At 45.1% G+C, this 15,319-nt stretch overlaps 1 protein-coding gene across 3 annotated transcripts in view; it reads right to left on the bottom strand.

The window, feature by feature from the left end:
* atg4b (autophagy related 4B, cysteine peptidase) overlaps positions 1-15,319 on the bottom strand; it is a 58,447-nt gene that overhangs the window by 25,510 nt on the left and 17,618 nt on the right. For all 3 annotated transcript variants that reach the window (XM_057326709.1, XM_057326708.1, XM_057326710.1), the window contains one exon: positions 13,873-14,018. In XM_057326709.1, the coding sequence (XP_057182692.1) occupies positions 13,873-14,018 (146 nt within the window). The remainder of the gene's footprint in view (positions 1-13,872; positions 14,019-15,319) is intronic.

The following is a 15,319-nucleotide window of genomic DNA, read 5'->3' as shown; positions in this document are numbered from 1 at the left end:
TATGTTATTCTCCTTCACCTGTAACCTCAAAGGTATATGTGCTTAGTGGTATTCTGTGTATATTCACATTCTTGTCATAACTACAGGTCAATGTAATTGTAACCCCTTTATGTTTCATATCTACGTGTTTCCCTTTTTATGTCTTAGAATATGGTGTATAGCACAGTAATGAATTTTATACCATACTCATTTTATTCTATTCTATGTCTATTCCTGCTCCAAACTCCCAGGCGACCATAAATGCAAATGAGTTAGTGTGCCAGACAAAGAAACATGTTTTCGCGCCCAAAACTATCTCATCACATTGGATCGCCCACCTTGGAGGGGCGTGACGCCCTCTGTGTTAAAACATCTGAACACGCAGGAAAACTTGCTCTTTTGTGTATGTTCGTTCCATCGTGTGCGTCCGCGCTCGTGCGCGTTCGCTCGCTCGTCTTCTTTCAACCTCTCGAGACCTGCCTCTCCTCAGAGACAGTTTCTAACGGCAGTTTGCTTCTGCTAAATCAACGGACTCACAGCCTTCTATTGAACACATCAGCACCCTTTGATACGTGCGCCAGCACGTGTCCCGAGAAACAAAGAAGCCAATGCAAGTATCTGAATTATTGCTAACCAGTTGCGTATAAGCTTTACCCCTTTTAAATAAGGAGATTTGTCCTTGATGGTTCGTGCAGATGTGAATAGCTGATTTAATACTGCCACTTTCTTTGCTTTATCTATTTCTTTCATTCTCTACTGTTTTACGTTTTTATGTTTGTTTGTTAATGTTTGGTTTGTGTTAGCTAGTTGATTTTAGTTCCCCCGTAGTGTAGATAAATAAACCGCATGTGTATCCACGCTCGAATTGTTTCTGTTTATTTATCACATATCAACGTCACTTAAACTGCTTGATTTCATTAAGATTTCTGAAGTGGTATTGTACTACAGTAAGAATATTGTTTTTCCAGGCCAGGGGAGTAATATTTCTTAGAGTTGATATACGATCTGCTGATCACTTGGTGGACGAGTGTATTTAGTTTGTCGCTGTTATTAGCTCTGCTGCATCAGGTAAAGTGTATAAAATAATTAATGGTTACTCACCATTAATTATTTGCAGGTTACTGTGTTTAAACTCATAGTTTACCCGAAATACACTACATATATTGGTGGAGAATGCGGGCGGGCAGTTTTAAACCTTGTTTTGTGAGCAGAACTCAGTGACTATTCATGTGTTTCTATGGGTGTTATCGAAACCGAATACTCTCTTAAATGGCACTTTATGTATGATGTGTGGACCCACCCACCTATCCTTGGCAGACTCTTGAGCTTCTCGCAGAGAAAACCTCAGCCTCTGTCATAGAGTTAGTGACAATATAAAGACGAAGAAATCTCTTTATAGCGCACTATGCTATTATTTAACCTCCCTAAATTGAGCGAAGAAATCCTCTTTTAGCGCGAAGAAGGTAGAGCGAGATTCGCTCCCTTAAGTTACTGCGCCGAAACAAGTCTTTTTGTAATCTTTTATAGAGAGTCGCGATATCGTTTGACCGCCCTAATCTGAGCAAAGAAATCCTCTTGTTAGCGCGAAGGAAATAGTGGAGCGAATTTCTTCCCTAGTTCATGTACGGCCGAATTTTGTGTAGATGGAAGCATTGCGTGTTCCAATGCTTTTCATCTAAGACACACCGCTCCTCGAAGTTTAACCATTACACTAGCTAACTAATGCGTGCTTTCTTGCTTCCTCTTTTTGAGCAGACGAGGCGGAAGGATACTGTTTCACGGTATATGTATTTTACTGTATATTGTATAGTTAAACAGTAGATGACGACCGTTTAAAGGGGAGTGTGATAAAAATCTTGATTAAGTTAATTGTACGACGGCGAAGAAATCCCGTTGTGTTTGTTTGTTTGTTACTGTGTTTTAACTCAGTGTTTGGGCAGCGAATAAATCCTGCCGCGCGTCAGGGCATCTAGCGAGCTGACGCGCAACTCGAATCCGCCGAGATCAAACGTCACCATCCGTGACGCTTCCCAGCGGGCAATTTGATTTGAATTTATATCAATTTGACGTCAAATGCTGTAACATCATTTTCTTGTAGACCCAGTTTGAATTTCATTATTTAATCTGTGTTTTACGTTATTCTTGATGTAAATTCTTGTCAACAGCAATTGCCGCTGGAATGTTTTTTTTTAAGTGATTGTTGAAGTCTTTGTGTAAAACGAGAGTTAAATGTGAGACGTAATCGCATTGAAGTCTAGGGTAGGGTGTTACATCCCACTAACACCAGAGGGCAGTGTGTTGGAAGTGCCTAATATTTTCCTAACTCTGCCCCTTCCTCCCTGACTTCCCTTTGGCGTGGCTCAACCACGCCACCTTGTGGGTCCTCTCAGTCAGTCTTTTCCCTCTTTAACTTCTCTCATTTCCGTTTTTGTTGTTTTGATTTCTCAGTTATTTTGTTCATTTACTTTTGATTTTTATTTTCAGTTTAATTAATTATTATTATAAGAATAATTCGTTTTCGGGTTTACGTGGTTTTAATTTTGTTTTCAGTTATTTCAATATTGTATGTTTCTTTTTTGTTTAATTTCTCATTATTCCCTATACTGCTCCCTACCTAGGAACATAATTAATTAAATTTGATTTTAATTAATTCACTGGGCTCGCAAATCTTAAAGTTTTGACCTTTTATTTTTCTCTTCTGGGTTATTTCCAGCTATGCCATTAACCCTAGCCCTGTTCAGCCTTTGTGTTTCCCTATCGGTAGCACTTCCTCTAAGGCACCTGGGTAGTGAAGTGACGTCTCTCTCCTCGGTGGTATCTGGTGGGCGGATTTGGCTGTCCTGGCATGCCTGGCACTGGCGGCGGATAGCCTCGGATACCTCAGTCCCCGCACTCTAGGTGACGGCACGCAGGGAGATTTCAGCCACTGGCACTCCGGTGCGAGTGGGGACCAATAGCGCTGACTGGTGCACTGCAGCAATTTTGGGGTATATAACGCCGGGAAGTGCCACTTAGTGGAAAGAAAAGCCTATGGGCTATGTCTGTTGCGAGTGGCATCCCCGGGTAAAATCCCAATTTTCTCTGTGCCCGTCAGTTGGTACTGCCAGGTTGGGCTGAGAGTTGTGACTGTTTGTGTGGTCGCACCTGGGTGGCATGTAGGGCAAGGGACCTGAGGGGTCTGCCGCTGTGTGTCCAGAAAGGCCGGAGAGTTGGACCTGCTTTACTGGTACCCACCTGGAAGCCCTCACTTCACGCCCAGGTCGATTAAATAAGGTACAGCCCTTACTGAGTTGCTATAGGCGGAAAGAGAAGTAGGAACTCTCCCTTCCACCCCTGTTAAACTGTTTATTTTGTCCCTGTTGTTTTGAGTTTAGCTGTCTCCCTAGCCTATATGACACCATAGCGGCCCCTAGCTGCAGGCCCCGTCATAACTCTAGTGTTGCCAACCAGCTGAGCCAAGTAAGGCAACCCTCTTTGTTCTCTCTTCTATCTTTTAATTTTTGTTTTAATCCTGTCCTGTTTTACCTTTAGTTTTCTAGAAGACTGAATCTGCATGGGCCATCAGGGAATTCTCAGTAATGTGTTGATGAAGTAAACTACCCCAGTCAGTAAAATGACCCCCTAAGTTTCAACCCATCGACACATTTGCTCAGACTCTTTCCCTGTACCCACATACCCCCACACACACCTACTATCCACCCGGCCAATTCACTGCCAGGATAAATATGTGTTTAAGTTGCGCCACTGACTGTTCACCCCAGTAAGCTGCACAACACATGACATATAAGTGTTATAGAGCTCACTTAAGCTTGTAGGGACTTGCATTGGCCACTTTGTGCTCTTCTCCCTTGCCCCCAGTGCGCCAGCATGTCCAGACCATCCAGTCCTGTCACCTGCCAGACCAGCTAGAGACCAGGCAAAGCGATGCGACGGACTCCTGCCTGGGACCAACATCTACACAAAGCAACTGCGCTGAGAGCTGTTGGTCGGACGACCTAAACCGGCGAAGGGACCACGATCTAAACCAGAGCAACAACTACAACTACAGAGAGCCAACAAACTCATCTGAAGTGCACAGTCAGGATCATCGGTGACCACGGCCAGATCGTCCTACTAGAGCCAGGAGCACGTGCAGAACCGCCTAGACCAGCTGGACCTGCAAATGACAGCGGATGAAGAGGACCAGGAGCTACAGGAGGAGATGAAAGCTACAAGAGTCCTTTGCAACATAGACTGAGCGAAGAGAGCAATTGGAGCAGATGTCAGAGAGGAGCTGGTAGGAAAACTCCAACATGCAGAAGCTCTCTTCATAATGGCCCCGGATGACAGCAATACAATTCCACGGCCAAAGCCTATAAAGGCCATCTGCAAGCAGTCCACGCTGAAGTCAAAGCCATGACTCAGCAATGGTACCAAAATGAACTGAACTTATCTTGCAGACTACAATGTGAACAGACAGGAGAATGCAACAGAATCTCTCCTGTCCAGCCTCCCCAGCTAAAAACCCAAAGCTGCAAAAGGGGGGGTAGCAAAAGCCCACTGTTCACACCTTACTAGCCAGCAAACACAGAGGGGTGGGGCAGGAATCATCCAGAAGAACCTGCAGACACACACCCTGCGTGTCCCCACAGACCCCAGCAAGCTGGCCAGAAACATGACAGCTGTCACCACTTAAGGCCGTCACTCTAAACACTGCAAGGGGCCACAACAAACTCCTACCTGAAAAACATTGACTCTCGGGCGGGAACACAGCCCAGTGTGACCACACAAGACAGATCACCTGCTTAGGATCACCTCCAGCCTAGAGGACCACAGCATCCTATGCCAGCAGTCAGAAACTGTCAAAGCGGATTACAGCAGCTACAACACCTCTGCTACAGCCAGCATACGAGCTTACATGAGAGGACGGAACAGGCTGAAAGGGAATAAAACTTCAACACAAAACTCTCCTGCCTCAGAAATCCGCATCACACTGTGAGTCATCACGTAAGCGCCACGACCTTCTTCCACCAAGATATCCGAAGATATCTGCGGAACTCAGCCCATAAGACCTACAGAGAACATAGCGCTGCCTCCATAAAGACTGTTTAAATCCTGCCTATCTCTGCACATCACAAAGAAATGACTCTGGAGGGTGCACCACAGCAGCAGATCTTCAGCAGAGACTCAGCAGATGTTACAGCCTGCCGGGAACAGCCAAGCACCAGACAGGATGCCCCGAGACAACATGGAGCTGACCACTTTCGTCAGACACGAAAGACGGTGCCCCGTGGAAACCCAGCTGGCAACCTAGGAGCCACTGACCTGTTCCGGCCCAACAGTCATCAAGGAATTCATCTCAACACCATGGATGACACCTGTCCAGAGAGCAAAACTGTGCAAATACGTCTGAACTAGCAGAGATCCTGAGAACATCAAAGGAGCTGATTCTACAAGAAACCTCAACAGGAGGATGTAAAAATCCAAGTCAGACTCTTTTCAACCACGAGTGGCATGAGAAACGAATAACCCTCATCAATGCCCTCCTACTGAGAAAACGTCCAGATCTCTGCAACCTGCTTGTCGACCACAGAGACAGTCATCCTAACACAAGATGAGCATGGCACCCAGACCGCATCTCAGCAGACGGCTGACTACCCAGAACAAGCCGAGACACACACATGCGGCCATCAACTGAGGTATGACTGAAACAAGAAGTTCCCACAAACCTGACCAACAGCTCCACAAGCATGTACACCCCATGTACATATCACAGATGGACACACGCCCTCTCTTCACCAGCAAAGACCTGAATTGTTTTGAGCCTCTAAGAGACTTTAACCATTACAAAAGAATTGGGCTCAAGTACGGGAACTTCAGCTTTCCAGCCAGCCACCTCGTCTGAAATGTCCTGCCTGACTGTTGTGACCTGGCAATGCATCTCAGCTGGTCGCAAGAACTCAGTCTCAAGGTCGAACCAGCCAATGACCCAGACGTTTTCCTGCCCTTACATGCCAAAGGCACATCACCAAGTGGCACGATGATAGCAGGCACCATAAAGGAACTAGGGGCAGTTATCTCAGACATCAGCTTTGCACTGTTCCCACGCTCCGCACAACAACACCAGCATCAGACATTTCCTCTTCTGTCAAGTGCGCGCAGTTTCACAGTTTGCTGTAACTGCTACTTCCTGGTTCTCGTGAATCTCACAGCCCCATGGGGGGTCCTGTCAAGTACGAGAACTTTCTGCCAGACTAGACTAGCCCAGAGCTTCGCACTCTGGTGAATAAATGAGACTGTAGCATCTCCATTCACCAAAAGGGGTCACTGTTCAGCTCAACACACAGTGTGACCAAGCCCTCAACCACACATATTCAATGGAATACGTGAAGCATGGCCCACTCTGGAAGCCCCACCCCCTTTTTACTGAATAAGTCATCTTTTGCAGTGACATACTGTACAAGCGAGTACATTTACCAAAGACTTTGAACAATGCCTTCATAAAGAGCATGACAGCGGATTACCACCCCAAGGAGATGGACAACGCCCTGCACCTGCCATCAACTGCAAGTGCTAGAGCTTCTCTTCACAAAAGACAATGATGCAGAACTAATGTCAACTATGTGGCCCCACTCACAGAACCACATGACCTTACATCCCAAGCTAGCTGCATCCCGGGCTACACAGAACACCACCTACAAGGTTCGTGAACTGTTAAAAGAACTGCCCACTCATGTAAATGAGCGCTCAAGACGGTGCCATGTACACACCAAATGGCACCTGCGCTTCACATGCCTGATCTAGCCTTGCTGAATGGAGTTCCATCTGAAAGCTGGACTTGCCAAACACTGCCTTAACACTGGTCTACACTGACAGCGTGACCAGAATGAAAGGGGGGTAGCCGAGCACCAGCTGAACACGGCTCTTACCACAGCCTGAGCACCCAGATGACAAGAGCTGCTCCATGCTTCACAAGCCATCCAGCAATGTTACATTCACATCAGAACACAGAAGGTAATCATAGAGACCTGCCACCAACCTGTGATGTTTCTAACAGTCAACGCCTCCTCACCACAGATCCCATGCACACAAAGCCACATGGTCGACGACACAATGGTGAGGCACTGCACGCCCAGAGCAGGTGTTTTGTGGAAAATGACAAGCCTGTCCCACTGCAACACTTCAAGCTGGGGCCCCAAACATCACAGCACAAGTGACAGTTATCTGGATTAATCCTTCAAATTGCAACAGCTCACAAAAAAAACTCCATCAGACAATTTCTTACCTGCATAGACTCAAAGTAGGCTAAGCTAAGTTTCACACGCTATCACTTGGCAAGAAACATAGCGAATCATAAGCCAGTTGAGCATTAACACCTGTTCCAGACACCTAGTGTCATCACAAAGGAACACGATATGCTCCTCTGCGGAAAAGGTGAAAGAACATTTAAAGTAAACCTGTGAAAACTGAGGCATTTTGTGGCAACCGGTGGTCACCAAAAACCCACCCGCCCATCCCAAGCATCGCTTCTAAGCCACAGCTACCACCTCACGCTGCCCGCATCACACCCACCCACACTGGCTCTGCCTAAAATACAGCTTCGCTTAAGCAACCACCAACGCTCACAAGCGATGCTAAACACCTTCCTTTCACGATGCCCAACCTTGCTGCGTTTGATAAGCAAAATCCTCTAGTCTGTTCCTGTAACAACACAGCGCCACGGCGTGCAACTTTCCAGGAACAAAGGGGGGTCATGCTGATGTATGCCTACGACGCACCATGGGCCAGACACCACGACACCAAAGCCACTAACACACAAAGAAGTGGCGCACTGCCCTGGCATGCAGCGACAGAGCACATCAGTAGATGTTGAGTTAATTCTAGCTCCAACCAGCAAACTTCACACCCTCACTATGACGCAAAACAGCCACCTCCCCAGGGTAGAACATCAAGAAAGATTGTGTGTGACCTGTGCCCAGGTCAACAAGGGGCAACTATGACTTTTTACAATCACACGCAAGTTCACCAAGCGGGTAGAGTACCACCCAGCATCCCACGAGTCAGACCACTGCATCACAGCACACCTCCACATGTTCTACAGGTTCAGACGGCCACTGATAACCAGCTCAGACAGAAACGCCCACTCCAGGACCGACATCAGGCACAGAGGTTTTGGAAACCAACAAGAATACAAGCCTAACTCCATTCTCGGAACCAGTCTCAGCCGGCCAAGTGTAAGGAACCAACTGAACAACGAGCAGTACGCTGATGCCTTACAGACTCTGGATCAGATGTCTGCTCTCGCCAACTCCCCTGTGGTCCGGTCCTGGACCGCCGCGGACACTGCACTGTGTCTATACCACCACATTAGGGTATGCCTTTATTCTCGGCTTGTCCTTCATCCTTTACAGAAGGATCAACAGAAAGCAGGAGTCAGTGAACAAGTGTACGGCGGCGTTTCCTCGGGCATTCAAACAGAGCCGCGAGAAGAGAGGCACGCAAGCTGAGCCCGAACCTAACCTCCTAGAGATTGACCTACTGCCATTGCGCCACAGCACTGAGGACCAGTAAGACCCACCTGTCACCTCGACCATTACAATCCAGACAACCAACAGCCGACTAAGCTTCTACAAACCCCATAGTCCAAGAGGGGGGATATGTAGGGTATGGTCGGATCAAAGTTTACCATCTGTGATCGTAAAACACAGTAACCTCTCAGCAGGACTACGACCAGGCACCAACAAGTCTGGCCAAATGTCCTATTCTCAACACCTTCATCTAAACCAGGACAGATTCGGATACTCTCCCCTAGACTTCAAAGGAGGTTCTTGGGGGAGGACAGGACTGTTCACCAAAGTGAGAAAAGCCATGTGGCCCCCAGGGACTGAGAGCCTCAAATTCTTCCAAAAGAATGTCTCTTTCTCTTTCCTTAGCCACAAAAGACTGGTTTAAAGTGTATACACATGAATCTCCACATTGTATGCTTGTCTCTATGTTATTCTCCTTCACCTATAACCTCAAAGGCATATGTGCTTAGTGGTATTCTGTGTATATTTACATTCTTGTCCAAACTACAGGTCAATGTAATTGTAACCCCTTCATGTTTCATATCTACGTGTTTCCCTTTTCATGTCTTAGAATATGGTGTATAGCACAGTAATGTATTTTATACCATACTCATTTTATTCTATTCTAAGTCTATTCCTGCTCCAAACTCCCAGGCGGCCATAAATGCAAATGAGTTAGTGTGCCGGACAAAGAAACATGTTTTCGCGCCCAAAACTATCTCATCACATTGGATCGCCCACCTTGGAGCGGCGTGACGCCCTCTGTGTTAAAACATCTGAACACGCAGGAAAGCTTGCTCTTTTGTGTATGTTCGTTCGCTCGTGTGCGTTCGCGCTCGTGCGCGTTCGCTCGCTCGTCTTCTTTCAACCTCTCGAGACCTGCCTCTCCTCATAGACAGTTTCTAACGGCAGTTTGCTTCTGCTAAATCAACGGACTCACGGCCTTCTACTGAACACATCAGGACCCTTTGATACGCGCGCCAGCACGTGTCCCGAGAAACAAAGAAGCCAATGGAAGTATCTGAACTATTGCTAACCAGTTGCGTATAAGCTTTGCCCCTTTTAAATAAGGAGATTTGTCCTTGATGGTTCGTGCAGATGTGAATAGCTGATTTAATACTGCCATTTTCTTTGCTTTATCTATTTCTTTCATTCTCTACTGTTTTACGTTTGTTTGTTAATGTTTGGTTTGTGTTAGCTAGTTGATTTTAGTTCCCCCGTAGTGTAGATAAATAAACCGCATGTGTATCCACGCTCGAATTGTTTCTGTGTTTATTTATCACATATCAACGTCAATTAAACTGCTTGATTTCGTTAAGATTTCTGAAGTGGTACTGTACTACAGTAAGAATATTGTTTTTCCAGGCCAGGGGAGTAATATTTCTTAGAGTTGATATACGATCTGCTGATCACTCGTGGATGAGTGTATTTAGTTTTGTCGCTGTTATTAGCTCTGCTGCATCAGGTAAAGTGTATAAAATAATTAATGGTTAATCACCATTAATTATTTGTAGGTTACTGTGTTTAAACTCATAGTTTACCCGAAATACACTACATCTATATATGTGAGGATTCTCAGCCCCGCCTCCGCACACAGACAGAACACTCTCGGGCTCAGCGCGAGCCCCAAGGGCAGAACTGTGATTTCGTAACACACTTATATGCTTATGTGGAAAAAAGCATCTTTCAGATCAACTGATGTGAACCAGTCGTTCTGATGAATTGAAAGAGAGAGAGTGCCGTGCATCAACATTTTGAAATTGTATTTCCTTAAATGTTTGTTCAACACTCTGAGGTCCAGAATAGGACGAAGGGAGCCGTTCTTTTTCAGGACTAAGAAAATAACGGGAATAAAACCCCTGGTTGCACAGATGTGAGGGTATCACCCGTATCGCCCCCTTCTCAAGAAGGGAGGAAATCTTGTTTTTCAGAACGTGTGTGGAGCTCTCTTCTGTGTGAGAAGAGAGGATTCCGCTGCAGCGCGGGGGTTTTCTTGCAAACTGAAGGCTGTAGCCTGTCGTAATGGTGCAAATAACCCATTCGGGTGCCGACACAGACTGCCAAGCTGTCACTTGAGTACTGAGTGTATCCACGCACGGTGAAGAGATGCACAGAACTGCCGGCTCGACCGGACTGCTCATACGTGATGCAATGGCGCAATCTAGCTGACAGACTAGTGGCGACATGCGGGACGTCCGAGAAACGACTGCACAGAGCCGAGCATTCACTCTTGGTGTTTGGTATTGTTTTTTTTTGTTTTTTTGAAACACACAGAGGGGCCGAAGCCTTTTTTGAGTGTGCGATGGGTGATTTGTGTAAACTGTGAAGAGGCTTTGGTTGAGCACTTTCCAACAATGGCAGGGCACTTGTCACCACTGATTCTCCCTCCAGCTCTGGAACAGGGAGCTGGGGAGGGGGATTGTGTGTGGAACACACCTGAACTTGTGGCGTGTGAGGGTGGGCACCCGAACACGAAAAAAGGGGCCCTTAGGTTGAGAACTTTCCCATCTTGGGTAAAGGGGGGAGAAAACTCACACTCACGTCCAATGGGCTGGCCACCCACGAACCTGGACGAAGAAGCCCCTGAAGGGGCATATCAGGTATGCCTCTTCCTTTTTCCATCCTAAGTGGTGGGGTTAGGGGTTTTAAGGTTTACGGCCGGGCCATACATACTCTGTGTGCAGTGCGCGTATGCTGTCCAGATTTTTTCACGTTAACGGATTAGATCAGTCACATAGCACGTGTGTTCGGTGCGGTCCGTCCGTTGCATTTGCGGTGCGTTGCGTCAGTGCATCGAGTCTATTTTTGTGTTTTAAGTAATAGCACACGTATCATGCTCAAAATTAACAGGAATTAACACAGAAATGCAGTAATTTCACCATAAATGCATATAAATGAAGTTCACTACCTTTTTTATTTATGTTATTTGTAGTGCTGTCAATCGATTAAAAAAAATAATCGGATTAATCACACATTTTCTGTGATTAATCACGATTAATCACACATAACAATAATATTTTAAAATATACTTTTACATTTGAATAATTTCACATTTAATCTTCAAATTGATGTAGAAACAACATATTTCTTTAACAGCGTCATTTTATGAATGAAAGAAAACATTTTGATATTAGTACTGTAACTGATGTCTCTATTAAATTGATTATTTTAACATTAATTATAGCCATTCAACAATATAATTGAGAGCTATCATGAAATATACAGAAATTGAAGGAAGTTCTCAAAAACTTTACAGTCTTTAATGCTAAATTATAAATTAAATGCAGAAGAATTCTCATTAAAGCTACAAAATCACATTGATTTCTTCTTTTATTTTGTTCTTTGATTAACATTAGTGACAGGAGTCACAGCAGCACGTTTAAGAACGTGGCCCCTTTAAGAGCTGTCTCAGCACGCAGATCTGACCGTCACCGCACTCCCATTTTCACAACTCTTTGCATTCATTTAAGATTTTATTTTACACTTTGAAGTCTTGCTTAAGAAAATGCGGCTCTCTGACATAATCTTGTATGGTTTTATCCATTCAAGCACGAAAGAGAACTTAACACGGATGCGCTGTCTGACAGAGATTCACGGACGCAGCCTTCAGCCCATGACTGTTTACACCAGACTGGACCTCGCGTTGCGTTTTGCCGCGTCCCACAGTTTAGAAGCTGTCTATCTTCATTGAACGCGCTTAAGTGGTTTAAAAATCGCGCTTAAGTGGTTTAAAAGCCTGTATACGAATAAGAGCGTGATTACATAATGTAACGCTAGACAAATATGTCAAAACAAACGGATGCTGCGTTAATTGCGTTAAATATTTTTCACGCGTTAATTTGAAAAAAATTAATCGCATGCGTTAACGAGTTAACGTTGACAGCCCTAGTTATTTGTTTAATTAAGCAATAAAAGCAAGTCTTATGTGCTGGTTCAGAGAGTGAACCCAAAGTCTGCACCTCATTCTTTTCCGCAACCAACAGATACAACGCGATCGCCTTTCTTCTATCAACAACTTGCACTAAACAAAACAAAGAATCACAATGATGAAAATAGCGTTTCATAAACCTTTTCTTTTTCGAGTAATCATCAAAACATTGGGAAGTTACTTACCCATTGTTGACTGAATCACATAGAAGACGCGGACCGCTAGCGCGCAACAAACGTATGTGTGGAAGCACAATGGCATATGACGGATCTGTACTGCATACGTGTTTGCTCTACGTACCGCATACGTACTGCACACGGAGTATGTGTGGCCCGGCCGCTTAAATGCCTCCTCCTTATCATCGCAGCATTGTTGCATCAGGGAAACCGCCGGACCAAAGAGAGCCTGGCCAGGACCTACTGAGGCTCCTGCTATGCGCCTTTTCTCTCTGTCGGGCAGACCAGAGGAGGAAACATTCAGCGCTCGTACTGACAGAGCAGACACTTTGTACGAGGTCTGGAAAACAGAAGCTGTAAAGCGGTAAATCTTATTCGGGAGTGCTGGCTTGGGGGCAGCCAGAAGACCACCCTGAGCGGGGTTGAGGTGTCTAGCAATCGACGGCTCGATAGTGGGAGAGTCGCCCATACCGAATGCTGCCATATCCTTAACCTCCAGACCCGCTAAGCCATGCTTTAGGTTGAGCTGGTCGATCCAAAAATGGCGCATGTGCTTAACGCATGCGGGGACAACCGGTAGGAGCTGTTTCCGTGGACCGGGCATAGATGTGGCGATGAGGGAGCCGCAAGCGGCAGGGCATTCACGCGACTGCGGGTCCGATGGGGGAGCAGAGTGTTTATCCATGCGGAGCGTAGAGACAGGCAGGCAGCCTGGTAAATAAAAAGGTGGCAAGCGTGGGTGGCAAGCCGACCAAGAAGATAAATCGCAACCAACCGTAAAATCCTGACAACACGCCTGGCGAAGGCTTATCGAAGATATGTCCTTCTGTAGGCCAAGTGAAGTCAGACAATCACAGTAACGCTGCGGAGCAAAGAGGTCGCGAGAAGCGAATGTCAACTGAGGAAAGGTAGCCTGTCTAGCCAGACTTGGTGCAATTGGATGCTTCTACAGTGGTCAGGTACGGATGCCCTTCCTGTAGGTGGATCTCGAAACGAGATGATGATAGAAAACTAATTTAAGTAAGATAAAAACACATGTTTGGTATTCCAGTGTTTTCATTTTGGTGCATACCTATTTAAAAGGGGGAGGGCACTTGATATGTCTCGCGCGCTCTGCATTTTTCAGTTGAAATTACATCAACATATCAAATAATGCTGCGTGTTCCAAGGAATTTCAGTGACCTCAGGATAATCACACAGTGAACCCTATTATTTTGAACCCTCTGCATTAGGCTCTACTTACAGCAGCAATGGAGGGGTCAAGCTCACATATATGCATTCGGCAGGGAGGGTGCTGGCAGTGGTAGGACTCATCCAGGAACTGACCATCTTCATCCGGTTCCACAGCAGGCTGAGTGGTGTGAGGGTCTAGGTAAATGAGCTCTTCACCTGCAAGATAATATAAACAAAAGACATGCATGAAGTGGTTTCAAATGAATACACTAATGTACATCAGTAAACACCGACTGTTCTCTGCAGAGCTGCTTTATAGGTGTTTCAAGTGTCAAAACATCAACACAGAATCAACATTTTAATTGTTTTGAGCTGAATACCAACATTACTGTCTTTTAAAATGCTGTGATCATTGAGTGCAATACTTAAAGGGATATTTCAGCCAAGAAACAAAATTTCCCCATGTTTTACTCACCCTCAAGGCATCCTAAACTGAATATGACTTTCTTTTGAAGAATAATGCAGTTGGAGTTATAATACCACGTATCGTTTTTCTTCCAATCAGTAGAATGGGAGTGAATGGGGGGCAAATGATGGTGACAAAAGCTCCCACACAGAGGAAAACAGTATCCTATTGGAACAAAACAAAAAATGCCGCATTCGTCACCGGAATTTACAAGTATCTGAGATTGGAAAAACAGGCCTCTGAGATTTCCTGTGGCTTAGTGGTTAGAGCATGGCACTAGCAATGCCAAGGTCATGGGTTCGATCCCAGGGGATTGCACATAGTCAGAAACCAAAAAAATGTATAATACAATGCAATGTAAGTCGCTTTGGATAAAAGCGTCTGCCAAATGCATAAATGTAATGTAAATGTAATGATTCACGTGCAGCAGGGGAATAACGGAAGCTAGACATTATCGTTAATAGCACTGTCAATATGAATATTTCTCTTAAAGGAGTCATATGACACGGCTAAAACAAATAATCCTTTGTTTATGATGTAATGCAATGTGTATATATGATTTAAGGTCTTAATTTTTGCAATTTTACGAGTCTAATACATGCATGGGCAACTTCTAACACACCAAAGACACACAGAAAAACATGTGTTCATGCCATATGACCCCTTTAAACAAATGCATCTATTCACTTCAGAATCCCTTTGTTAAGACCACAGAGCCATGTCGAGCAGTTCTTTGATTGATGGATGCACTTTTTGGAGGTCCAAACAATTGCCCCCCCATTCACCCCTATTCTACCGCTTGGAAGAAAATACTTGGTATTATAACTTCGACTGCATTATTCTTCAAGAAGAAAGTCATATTCAGTTAGGATGCCTTAAGGGTGAGTAAAACATGGGGAAATTTTCTTTCTAGGCCGAAGTATCCCTTTAACTATTACTACAAAACATACAGTTACAACCAAAGCTATAAACAATGTGAATCCCTTCAAGGCACTAAAAATAATTACTGAACCTAAAGGTAAAGCTGCCTTGAAACTGTATTATATGTATT

Source organism: Triplophysa rosa, unplaced genomic scaffold, assembly GCF_024868665.1.
Source record: "Triplophysa rosa unplaced genomic scaffold, Trosa_1v2 scaffold124_ERROPOS103670, whole genome shotgun sequence".
NCBI classification, from domain to species: domain Eukaryota; kingdom Metazoa; phylum Chordata; class Actinopteri; order Cypriniformes; family Nemacheilidae; genus Triplophysa; species Triplophysa rosa.
This window is presented reverse-complemented; position numbering and strand designations above follow the sequence as displayed.